The sequence below is a fragment of the Hypanus sabinus genome, chromosome 15 (assembly GCF_030144855.1).
Source record: "Hypanus sabinus isolate sHypSab1 chromosome 15, sHypSab1.hap1, whole genome shotgun sequence".
NCBI classification, from domain to species: Eukaryota; Metazoa; Chordata; class Chondrichthyes; order Myliobatiformes; family Dasyatidae; genus Hypanus; species Hypanus sabinus.
Genome location: NC_082720.1, coordinates 17,576,912 through 17,590,198, shown reverse-complemented (window position 1 = coordinate 17,590,198; position 13,287 = coordinate 17,576,912). Strand labels below are relative to the sequence as shown.

The 13,287-nt window shown below is 43.4% G+C and overlaps 1 protein-coding gene across 2 annotated transcripts in view; it reads right to left on the bottom strand.

Moving 5' to 3' along the window:
* LOC132405325 (fibroblast growth factor receptor-like 1) overlaps window positions 1-13,287 on the bottom strand; it is a 147,706-nt gene that overhangs the window by 86,577 nt on the left and 47,842 nt on the right. The window contains exon 1 of one of the 2 annotated variants that reach the window (XM_059990039.1): window positions 3,798-3,974. The exons of the other annotated variant lie outside the window; for it this stretch is intronic. Within the exon in view, the coding sequence (XP_059846022.1) occupies window positions 3,798-3,822 (25 nt within the window). The 5' untranslated portion in view covers window positions 3,823-3,974. Of the gene's footprint in view, window positions 1-3,797; window positions 3,975-13,287 lie in introns of those variants that run through there. 2 annotated transcript variants of the gene reach the window in all.

Here is a 13,287-nt window from a genome sequence, read left to right as displayed (position 1 = left end):
AGAGATGAGATGTGTTTTAAAAATTCAGTAGCTTTCTTCTAATGAAATGTCTGACAATTTGTTAATATGCTTCTATTTGGAACTCTGCAATCTGTGCTCCATCTACCAACTCAAGCTCACTCACTTTATCTCATTGTACTGACTACCATTTAGATAGAAAACAGCTGGTAAAGTTCAGGGAGCCTGGATTCTCTTTCTCCACATTTCCCCTCAACCCCACTGACCACCATTGCTCACAAATTGCTTCAGTCCCCAGCCTATGCCTCGGAGAAGGCCAAATGGATCCATCAGCATGTGATTCTTGGTTCTAGGACTTGTTAGGCATCTGTGCATAGGATGGCATAGAGTCATCAAGTCCAGATAAAATTGAAACAATACAATTTGTCCTCTTCCTTTTGCAAAACTAATGGCGGGGTCAAGTATATCTGCTCATAATTCAGTCATTGGGACTTTTCTGAACTGGGAGCCAAAAGTCAAAATCTGAGCTCATAGCAAGGGAGAACTAACATGTGGCACTCCAGGTTCAGGCAATTATACCTTTACATTATGAAAAGTAGGTTTAGGCATCTGTTTTTCTGGATTCCAACACCTCCTGTTCATGCCACTGGAGTCTGCATGCAGGTCATTGGCCCAGTGTAACCGCCTGCTCACAAACTGACAGCCTGTCAGTGGAGATCTGGACAACTGAAAGATGGGAGTCACATCTGCTCTTAGATGTCTTTGGATTCATCCCAAGTGGCTTGGTTCTGGACCTTGAGAGCACTGAAACAAAACTTTGATTGTAAATTTGTTGCACGGAGTGACTGAGGAGAACCCAAGTGCAGGACACAGGCACAGAGACCAAGTTGGTATTGCCGGCGCTGACATGAACGTTGAACAGCAAACCAGAGGAATCTTGACACGGAGCTCTGATATGGAGTCTTGACACAGAGATGGGGTTTTCATGGAATATCTTGAAACTGGAGCTGAACTCAAAACGAACGGTTCTAAGCAGTCGAGAAACAAAGTTATCACATGGGAATAGACCAATGAACTGGCAACCTGTGATAGCGCCGCCATCGTATTTATTTCCCAGTCGCAGATGGAAACCAGGTGTACTGTAATTGAGTAAACTAGCAGCAAATGGAGATCTAATGACTGAAATCAGGGCATAATCAGAGAGGAAGAAGCGTTAAAGGGGAACAGCCAACCAGAACCATGACAAAACTGGATTAGTCAAGCATCAATCCCAACTCCCAAACCTTCTGCAAAATCGCCTACTTCCAAAACTTGTTCCAGTGCAAACATTGGCCATGTCCTCCAATTCAGTCAGCTTTGTTCTCTAACAGGACACCACAGTAGGATGTGGACATATTTCTGGGCTCATATGACTGCTTCACAATTTACCTGGGGCCAAGGTCAATCTGTGACTGTCATGGTCCCTGCTGGCAAGTGCCCACCTGGCCTTTTACCTCGGGAATTGGGCCTCAATCACCTCATTTAGTTCCAATCATTCCCAGGTCCCATGAACTACAAAGACCTGCTTTCTATCAGCCAATGTAGTATAAGAATCCTGTGACCACAACTAGAAGGTGCCAGTTTGTTGGTCAACTCATGTATGAGTAACCTTGTTCCATTTCCATGGTTCTTAGGACTATCAGTTCTAAGTTAAGCATCGTTCCTGAATTCTCTACTAAAACCAAGACTCTGGGTAAAGACTCCCTTGGCACCAAGTCTGCACTCGCTACAACGGTGACGCCTCCCTAATCGGCCTCCGTGCCCGTGTTCGGCACTTGGGTTCGTTCCATCGCCATGTCCTTGCAACAGTGACACGAGTCTCTAAATTGGAACAGGAAGGGGCTATTGAGGACACCGGCACTGTAATCAATGCACACACTATGTTTGGCAATCTAGCACAATACTCACAGATGATACATGACCTTCTTTTATTACATTTTAAAAAACGTTGCACTTGAGAAGAAGATCCACTGGTAGAAGGTTGGCCCCAAATTTCAGTCTCTATGCTTACTGAAGAAACAGCAGGGAGAGTGGCCTGCCAGTCAGTGAGGCTCTAAGGCCATTCGAGGGCAGGGTGAGCCTCCATATGGTCATAGAGTCACACACAGCATAGAGACACGCCCTTCAGCCCAGTTGGTCCACACTGATCAAGATTCCCATCTCATTTAGTCCCATTTGCTTGTGATTGGCCCATATTCCTCAAAATCTTTCCTGTCCATATACCTGTCCAAGTTACTTTTAAGTGTTGTTATTTTATCTGTCCCAACTACTTCCTCCGCAGCTCACCCCAAATATTGATCATACTCTGGGTGAAAAGATTGCCCCTCAGGTTCCTATTAAATCTCTCCCCTCACACTCTAAACCTATGTCCTCTAGTTCTTCCCAATCTTAGGACAAGGACTGTGTGCATTTACCCTATCTATGCCCCTTGTAATTTCACACACCTCTCGTTCTCCTAAGCTCCAATGAATAAACGCCTGACTCCTCTCCACAACTCAGTCCCTTGAATCCCAGCACATCCTCACAAATCTCCTCAGCACTCCTCCCCATAGCAGGCTCGCCAAACCTGTGCACAGCGTCATAAATGTGACATCTTGTACAAGAGCAACACAACTGCCCACATTCTACACTTGGAGTCCTGACTGATGGCAGCCATGCCAAAAGCTTCTTCACCACCCAGTCTACCTGTGAGCCACTTTCAGGGGACCACACAGAACTCTATTCTTTAGGACAGCGGGGACTGATGTTGTGGTGTTGGCCGAGCTTGGCAATTAGCTTGCAGACGTTTCATCTCCAGCCGAGGTGACATCCTCAGTGCACAGTTGTTGCTGTTTCTCCCTGGGAGTGTTCACGTTTATATAGGCCCCCGTTCGATTGCCTTCATCCTGATTGGCCACCCCTTTAGTTGCTCTTTGAATTCTATTGGCTTGTATTTCTTTGGCTCTTGGGTGTTTGTAGATGGTATCTATTTCGATATATTTGTTTACAGAGTTATCAGAAGAGAACCACACTTCCAAAAATTCTCATGCCTGCTACGTGGCTTCCCTGCGCCAGAACCGAGATATCCCAGAAGAAGTGACGTCCTTCCTAGTCTTCACGTACTGAGATCAGCAGCAGTGGATCACGTCTCCATACCACCAGCTTGTGTTCCTGTAGCTGAGTTGATAATTTGTGTCCTGTCTGGCCAATGCAGTCTCCACAGATGATCTTGTGCACCACATTGCTGTTCTACTCCCTAGGGCTCAGCAGTTTACTTTGTAAGTTCTACACATATCTTCCCAAAGTTCAACTTATCTGACTTAAACTCCATTTTCAGTTCCTTGGCTCACTTACCCAGTAGAAAGGCCCTGTATGTCCAAGGCCTTGCTCCTTCAGAAGGGGTGGCCTCCTGTTGGATGAAGGAAACAAAAACAGAGTCTGCCTGACAGTGTGTGATTGCCAGGCTCCAAAGCTTGTCTGCCGTCAGGAGATCTCTCTCTCTCTCTCTCTCTCTCTCTCTCTCTCTCTCTGTCACAGATGCCACCTTTTGGACAAAACTCTAAATGAGACCCTGGAGTAAATCAGAGAGACAAGAGAATTGTTCCGAAGTAGAAGCCATGTGTGAAAAAAAAGGCATATCATTGAGAAAGAAATAATAAAATTGAAATGAAAGGTACAGATGAAATAAATGAAGGAATCCTTTATGTGTGAAATGTTATGTTTCCCAACCCACAATCTTTTAACAGATTTCATAAATTACTGAGTGAAGCCAGTGTTATTTCTTCATCACTCGCCTGACCTCTGCCGCACTTGGAAGTTACCTGATGAAACTCCGACTCTGAACATTCTCCATGGGCATGAAGCACTGACAGATAAGATTTTCCAGAAGGGGACTTGGAGCTAGGCCAGCTGGCTGTGCTTGACTGAGACTATGCAAGATCAATAAGTAACGCTGGTTAACAAAAAAAAAAGATTTTGCTGTTCGCACGGTGTAGGACTGGCCTTCCTGTATTGAGTACCTTCCACCAACGGCAAGAAGCTGAAAGAGCTGATCAACTCCTTCTGAGCTGAGCACAGTGACAAGCCTCAGTTCAGATGCATGAGGATTCAGTCAGTCCGATCAGAATAGTCTGAGTAAATAAATGGCCAAACCAAAGTGTTCTATTAAAAGTAAAGGGATTATGGTTAAACACATACACATACAAACCTCTCCCTTCAATTACACTAAGAAAGCCAGTTACAAAAATAACCTTTAATAAAATAGCACAGAGTAGTGTATGAGTCAGTGGACCTCTGTTGGCCGAGGTTGACGATGAATGTATCGTCCAAACGATCTACCATGCTGGTGCAGCGCTGTCTGTGGTTGATGGGACCAACGTGAGAGTGGCGGCCTACTGCTCTGCTGGTGATCCAGCGTTCCTCTCTTTGGGCCTGTTTGTCTTCTGCGCTTTCAGGAATATTTCCTCATCTGACTTAAGGTGTTGTTTCAGGCTGCTTCTCCACCTGGTGCGGTCGGCTGCTAATTCGTTCCAGGACTCAGTATTGCTATCCAGTGCCTTCATATCCCGCTTACAGACGTCCTTGTAGTGCAGTTATGGGCTGTCAATGATTCCCTTGCCTGAAGCAAACTCACCATAGAGGATGTCTTTTGGGATGTGACCATCCTGCATGTGACTGACATGACCAGCCAGCACAGTCTACACTGTCTGAGCAGGTTGCACATGCTAGGGAGACTGGCAGGAGAGAGAACCACCTCAGCATTGGGTACGCCGTCTCTCCAGGAGATGGCCAAAGTGGCATGAAGGCACCTTAAATGGAAGGTTTTGATCTTTTTCTCTTGCTTAGCGTATGGTGTCGAGGTCTTGCTACTGCCCAGCAGTGTGCTGGCGACACAAGAGTTGTACACTGCCATCTGGCAGCCCACCTTAGACAGGATCTGACAGAGCCCATAATCTGCTGACCAAGTCAAGTGCTTTGGTGAGATCAATGAATTCAACGTAGAGGCCCTTCCTTTGGTGAGATCAATGAATTCAACGTAGAGGCCCTTTCTTTGTTTTCTGCACTTCTCTAGTTGGCAGAGATAGAAAATCACAACCACCATGACCTTTCAACACAGAAGACACTCTTTGACTCTGGGTAGACATGCTCAGATAACTTCTGTAGGTGGAGCAGTGCTCAGATCTTTCTCAAAGGACTTAGCAAACTGCTCCAGCAGGTCTGGGTGAGAAATCTTGCTGACAGCAGCTCCACAATAACCCTGTTAGAGAAGTCCCAGTTAAGATTCATGGGGATTCCATCAGTGTACTCAGAATGGTTTAAGTGGATAAATGGCCAAATCAGAGTGTTCTATTAGAAGTAAAGGGATGATGGTTAATATCGCTTTCTCTCTCTCTCACACACCTCTCCAGTCAATTATACTAAAAAAAAGTTACAAAATGAACATTTGATAAAATAATTAACAGCCTCTTTGAGCAGTATATGAGTCAGTGATCAGACCCTTAATATAGATTGGACAGACCAAAGGGCTTGTCCCTCCTTCAATGTCAAAAACACATCAGATCAACCTTATAATCATTGAGTCCAACATTCATATAGTTGCAAATCCTGAGAGAAACTTTGAGCTGGGCTTAACTTCATAGTTATGGTGGACTTCCAGAAACTTCCAGGATATAAGGTTGATGTGTCACCAATGGATAATGGGAAATTGCAAAACAACCTCGTGGAAAGGTAATAGGAGGAGCTATCGGCATTTTACAGCTAGGTTCCTGATTCCCTCCTGCATTGAATTCCACCTCCTGGAAGTACCATCAGAACCTTCCCAGGCACTGATGAGACAAACCCCTGTTCGTGGTTGTGTTTGGCTGGTAGAGTGGGTGGAATCTCCCAACAATATCCTGGATCTCCTTCAGTTTAGGGGCTTTGAGTGGGACATGTGACAGATGAAATGGGGAGTCTTTGGTTTATTGACACTTCTTTCCAAGTGCTAGAATGTCAATGGAACATTTTCTGGGCAGACCCCCTGCCCCTCACCCATTACACTGGAGTGATATCATATTGCAGGCAAAACTTAGAAGCAAGGGGTAGTAATTTTGGTGAGGGGTGTGGTAAAACAGCAGCGAAATGTAAAGCTGTAAAATAGATTGCTGACTCACTATCTGTGATTTTATACAGAAATAATCCAACTACCCTTGGTCTTTTTAAGTCTCAGGGCATCTATTTTCTTGTTGGCAGTGGCTCTTGGTGTCCTACTGCTTCTGCTTGCAGAGTCTGGCCTGCTTTCTTCACCCAACGGGCACTCTCCATCTTTCACTGGTGCATGGGTGGCATTATGTCTTCACGCTGGGACCCATAGGATATGAAAGACATTGTGGAAAGGTATGTTAGACTGCAGAGGGGCATTTCACACTTTCCTGGATGTCTTATTACAGAATAAATGCCAAGGTTTCATGTCATAGTATAGCAGTTGTATAGAAAATCTCCACATTGGGTTCTGATGAAGGGTCCTCCTGAAATGTTTATTGTTTCTCATCATGGAGATTCTGCCTGACCTGTTGAGTGTTTTAAGCATCTTCATCACTCCAACTTGTCTGCCCTGAATATATCAACCATTTGTGAGTCCTCTGTATATTTCTGCACATATTAGTGTGCCAGATACCGGAGGGAAATTTCACGGATCCTAATGCACTCAGTTTCAGTTATAGAGTCCATAGAAAATTGTCTGTCAATGTCTCTCTCAACTTTGACCTGATTGTATCATGATAACTCCAACGTACAGAAATGCAAGCAGCTCCAGTGAGGAGTGGACTCAGTCCGTTCCATCATAGGCACAGGCTTCCCCATCATTGACAGCACCTACTTGAGGCACTCAAGGCAGCAGCATCTATCATCGAGGAATCCTGCCACACTGTGTTATGCTCTCTTCACACTGCATGCATTGGGCTGCAAGTCCTGCACCAACAGGTTAAGGAACTGCTCCTTTCATTTAGTCATCAGGTACTGAAACTGACTTGCACAACTCTAACCTTGCCTCAGCACCAAAATTCTACAGACCATCTCTTATACCACTATGGATGAGTCTTCGGTTTTTATTTTGCACTAATGTCCTGTTTTACAGTCTTTTTTAATTCTTCGTCTTCTATAATTTATGTATAACTTACAGAACATCCTACAAAAAGTAGTGGATATGGCCCAGTCCATCATGGGTAAAGCCCTTTCAACCACTGAGCACATCTACATGTAACACTGTGACAGAAAAGCAGCATCCTTCATCAGGGACACCCATCACTCGGGACATGCTCTCTTCTTGCTATTGCCATCGGGGAGAAGCTACAGGAGCCTCAGGACACACCACCAGGTTTAGGAACAGTTATTAACCTTCAACCATCAGGCTCTTGAACCACAATGGATAACTTCACTCAACTTCATTCCTACAACAAATGGACTCACTTTCAAGGAGTCTACACCAAATGCTTTCGATATTTCTTGCTTATTTATTTATTATTACTGTTTCTTCTTTCTGCATTTGCACACTTTGTTGTCTTCTGCATTCTAGTTGGGTGATCTTCCATTGATTCTGTTATAGTTATTATTCTATAGATTTGTTGAGTTTGGTCACAAGAAAATGAATCTCAGGGTTGTAAATAGTGACGTACCTGTACGTTGGTAATAAAATTTACTTTGAACTTTGAAATTATATTCTGTGTGTTCTTGCCTGAATCTATATGCCCGTGATACCGCTAGAAGTCTGTTTTTCATTGTACTTGTACCTCAGCGTACTTGTGCTGTTGTGGTGAACTACATATACCTGTCTGGACACGCCCCCTGCTGACTGCTCCTGTGGCTCCTCCCACAGACCCCGGTATAAAGGCGATCAAGGCCTGAGCCCAGCCCTCAGTCTCCAGGATGTAGTATGGTGGTCAACCACTGCTTGTTCCTTCTTCCAGTCAATAAAAGCCGATATCTCGCCTTTACGTCTCAGAGTGAGTTATTGATAGTGCACCAGCACACATCAACAAAATTTACAATGCAGAGAAACCAGTTCTAAACATTCCACGGAATGGGCTTAAGACCAGGCAGAAATCCCACATAGCAAGTTGTTGTCACTGGGAACCTCACCTTGTAAAGAGTCAAATTGAAACCAGACCTCATATAATCCCCATTACTTGATTTTTCAATACTCCTACTCGTTACGCATAATTGAAACCTAGTTAGCCAATGATGGATTATGAGCAGGAACGTATCAAAAATATTCAGTGGGAGACTATGCCCCTGGTTAAACGTTTTGAAACCACTCATTCACTTAAGCACAGTCCTGCCATTTAACGCCCTGAAGAATGTGTTACCATGCCATTGCCGTAAGAGCTGATACTATCAAACACATCTAATGTTTGTCATAGCTGTAGTTTTCAGTTAGCTTCTATTCCAGAAATACCTCCTTTGAAAACACATGCCATTTAACCTGGTGACAAATTATGTCAGATATTATTAAGGGATTTTAAGGTGGGTTATAAACAGACAGGGAATTTTATTCAGCATTGTTAATGCAAAAATAATCAGAATGTTCTTGTTCCTAATATAAACTGCTGCTTGCTGAACAATGCTGCCACATTAAAGAATCTGTGGGGTGCTTCTTGCAAAGATTTCTGCTTTGCATTATTATCAAACATAGCAGGTTTGTATGAGGGTAAGTGCGTGTTTGGTTCAGCAGTCTGAATTCAGTTAATGCTTCATTTGTGCCACAAGTACAGAGACAAATTAAATTCAATGACAAATGAATGCCAAGTTTGAAACAGCCTGGGGCAGGTAGTTGATGCAACACAGACTCCTTGACTCTGGCTTTCTGCGTGGAGCACGAAATTTGCCCTAATGTTATAAGATAATCATTCTGACAACTATAGTTTATCTGCGGACGTGTGCAGGAGCAGAGATCAAGTAGAGGAGAAAGGGGAGAGCTGGAGTGGGGAGAGAAGCCTTTTCTAAAAACAATGGTTTTTCCTCTCTGCTGGTCTTGGTGACTTGAGTTAGATCAGAGACCTGGGCTGTTTCACCTACTTGCAAACAGGTTCATTTTCCTGTAGTCACATACAATAGTGAAAAAATAGCTGCATCACAGCAAGATTCATGCACGTGTCCAAACTAGGTAGATACCAGAAAACATCCCCAGTTCAACCTGTACCTTTAGATCAGAGGTTTCCAACCTAGGGTCTACCGACCCCTCAGTTAATGGCACGGGTCCAAGGCATGACTAAGATTGGGGAGCCCCGCTTTAGACAAACACATCTGCATTTTGTTAAGTGATTTTTGTTCCTCCTGTGCAGGATTTCACTGGAGTCTGGCTCCCGAGGCTGCCCACAATTCCTTAACTAATCTTCTTCAAGATTAGTGGTGGAAGTTAGAAAGTTAAATGTAATTGTGGAAAGCATTGGCTTCAAATCAGAGCCTGTTCTTGTAACCTCATCACTAACCCAGCGCTTCAGATTTCCAGAGGTTATAGGATGTCACTACCAGCACAACAGCCAACTTTAGTGTCCTTGCCACATAAGAAACGCAACTGAACACAGGACTTCCCTCACCATTATACACTGCTTTTACAAATTAAATATTATATGCATATTAATTATTGGATCTGAATTTGCTCAATTGACCTAGCTGTAACAACAATCAATAACTGTGACAATCTCAGAATCAACAAATTCATTCCTGAGGCCAGTGATATTGTGGGGGTGGAACTGGACTCTCTGACGGTGGTGTCTGAAAAGAGGATGCTGTCCAAGTTGCATGCCATCTTGGACAATGACTCCCATCCACTCCATAATGTACTGGTTAGGCACAGGAGTACATTCGGCCAGAGACTCGTTCCACCGAGATGTAACACTGAGCGTCATCGGAAGTCATTCCTACCTGTGGCCATCAAACTTTACAACTCCTCCCTCGGAGTGTCAGACACCCTGAGCCAATAGGCTGGTCCTGGACTTATTTTTCCACTTGGCATGATTAACTTATTATTAATTAATTATTTATGGTTTCATATTTCTATATTTTTTCACTATTCTTGGTGGTGCGGCTGTAATGAAACCTCGGGATCAATAAAGTATGTCTGTCTGTCTGTAAACAAGGATAACATGGAGCAGGGACAAAATGTGGATACTATACCTAGAAATGGTAGATTAAAATGGCTGCTCAACACTTGCCCTGCCCCAGCAGGTCACAATAGGGAATGTGGCCACTTGCTCAGTTTTTCACTCTGTCACTGAGGTTGAACATTCCCCGGCTCGGCCCTGACCTGTGCTGTTTCAGTGCGTGAGAACCTCTCAATGCTCAGCCTGCTGAGGATCATAATAGAGGGAAAGGATCTCCATATCCTGATTTGTGTCAGTGAGTAATGATGTTTTTCTAGTCCTGGCCGTAAGCTATACCTCATGGTCCTGTTTGTAATCTGTACCCTATCAGTGAGTAATAATTAATAATCCTAGTCCTGATCAAAACTATATCACTTAGTGATAACCTACAGTCTAGACTCTGATCTCCACCATATCAGTAGGTAATGATCTCCCAGTCAAGGCCATAATCTATACCATATCAGCAAGAAATAATTTTCAGCCGGTGTCCTAATCTATCTATATCCGTGAGGCTTAATCTACTGTCCTGGTTCTGATCTGTCCGTTCTCAGTGTATAGAGCTTGACTAATTTTCATTCTTGTCTGGGGATGCTTTCAATCCATTGCAGTGAAGGTATATCCCAGTGTTAGATCTTATGGCCCAGAGATTTCTCACTGACTGATCTTATATAGAGATCAATATCAATTTTTGTTCACAGGTGCTTCTACATAAAGAACTGAGTCCTCCTTTCGAGTATGAAAGGCATTCAACACCCTGTGTAACATCTGTCACCATATACGCAGGCAGAGACCCTCACCCCCTTCCACCACAACAGGCTACCACCAAGTTCTGCAAACAGAACTTTTGAGAAGCGAATCCAGCTGACAGCATTCATTCTGCCTTATTCATAACAGGCATGCAACAAGCACTGTCATTTTAACAGCTGTACAAACAAGAATTCGGCCAAGCTCAGGGTGTTCTGGTTAAGCCTGACTTACACTGCACAAAAAAAAAAATTGAATGGTTACTGCAGTGAGTGGGTCACAAGCAACAAGAGAACAATGACAAGAGATCTGAATTCCCGGAAAGAGCTGAATCTTTTCCACACATTTCTCACAATCCCAAATTCCAGCACCACCTCACCTGCACTTCCGCTGGCTAGCTACTGGCATGATTACCTTCCTAATCAAGTTAAAAAGATTAAAAGTCGCCCGAAACTACCCCCACCTCCATTCATTTTATTTTATCCATTTAATTCAGGATTTATCCTGATCTGGAAAGGCTTCACAAAGTAGACTTGTTTGGACTATTGGTTTGAATAGAAATGGCAGGAAGTGTGTGTGTGTGTGTGTGTGTGTGTGTGTGTGTGTGTGTGTGTGTGTGTGTGTGTGTGTGTGTGTGTGTGTGTGTGTGTGTGTGTGTGTGTGTGTGTGTGTGTGTGTGTGTGTGTGTGTGTGTGTGTGTGTGTGTTTGTGTGTGTGTGTGGTTTCTTTGGGCAGATTAAGTGATCATAGAGGATTAATTAATAAGTTAATACTGCTGCTATTGTAGGTTTCTACATTATGGTTAGAAGTGGATGTTGCTTGGTTAACTAGTACAGGCCTTCAGTTTGACTCTATAATGGGACATCTGTCGTTTGACTGGGTTTCTGATTAGACATTCCCAAGCGAGGAAAATGGTGAAAGATGGGTTAAAAAGAATAACAGGGATCCTTAACTCATGCATTTATTTGCAGCTGGCTTCTGAATGACAAAGCAGAGAAACAGCAATATAGAAAGTGAACATTCTCTGCCTTGGGCAGCCTTTACTGTGGAGATTGAATTGGTCCTGGATGGTGAGGATTACCAATCTTTGATTGTTTGAATTGCTGGAAATTTCATGACATGAGCTTTTGCCTCCTCCCACTCACTCAGCAGTAAGGCTGCGTGACATGTCAATTTTCATGGGGTGCTACCTTCCCATGAGAAGTGCAGAGATATATTACTGGATTGGATGATTCTTTGACTTTTAGTCAAACAGGAAACTTCTGCTGGGTGCAAGTAGGAAAACAAAACTCTGTATTCACCTTATTTTCTCTTCAGTTGTTCTTGGCAAGAGCAAAGAGATTCGTGTTAAGTTCCTGGAGAGTTGTCAATCTCAAGGATAGTGGTTCACTATAGTCAGTGCAGGTAATGATATTTTATGAACATTACTAATTCACATAATCAGTGGGGGGTGGGGCGTGGGGAAGCCTGATGAATTCTGCACCAGACAAAAACAGTGCCACGTAGTGAAGACCAGACCTTCCTGACACCAGCAGCATCTGATAACTTTAGCTGGAGGGTGGTATTAATAGCAGTGCTTTAAACAATTTCAGTATCCTTGCTTAGGGAGGAGAAAGTTAACCAGTTTGCTGGTAAACCTGCAAAACTAAAATGTGCTTTCAGGATGTAACGGTCATGAACAATTTGCTTTAACTAAAGGAAGCCGCTTTCATAGACAGACAAATTAAACGGGAATTGTTTCCACCAAACTGGTTGATCAGGAAAAATTCTCTGAATATTGGGTTAGGCATGAAAGGTTGTCCAATTTTTGTGTTGTAGAGAAACATCTCAGCACCTGTAAATTCATATAAAATGTCTGGATCATTCTTTACCCTGCCCTCCTGTCTCCACAGGCTGGAACATAAATCAATAGAATTGCCTTGGAGGGATATATGCCATCCATATAAATGAGGGCATCCATCTCTCCGATACCCGTCTTCGTAACTTCATCCAGCTCTACAAACTCCTCAGATCTCCAAGCTCTTTTCCACATTCTTCATTTTAATCTGTCCACTATTGGCACCTGCCAAGATCTAACACTGTGAATTTCTCTCTCCAGCCCTTTACTCTTTCAATAAACTCTTTAAATCCTCCCTGTTTGATCAAGCTTTAAGTTACAGATCCTTGGCTGAGTTAGTGCCATATTTTGTTTGAAAATTATTTCCATGAAACCCTTCACCACATTAAAGTCATTGCGCACAAGTAAGTTATTGTCATTGAAGGTAAAGGCAGTATTTGAGTAACATATGTCAGTTTCTGGATAGCAGAGACCAGACTTATAAAACCATAAAAAAGCTACAACATACATTTCATGTTGTGTCTCCATTGGATAACAAACCCACTCAGCCTGGTCCCAACTCCCAGCATCAAGTCCACACCCCTGCAGATTGGAACTCTTCAAGGACGCATC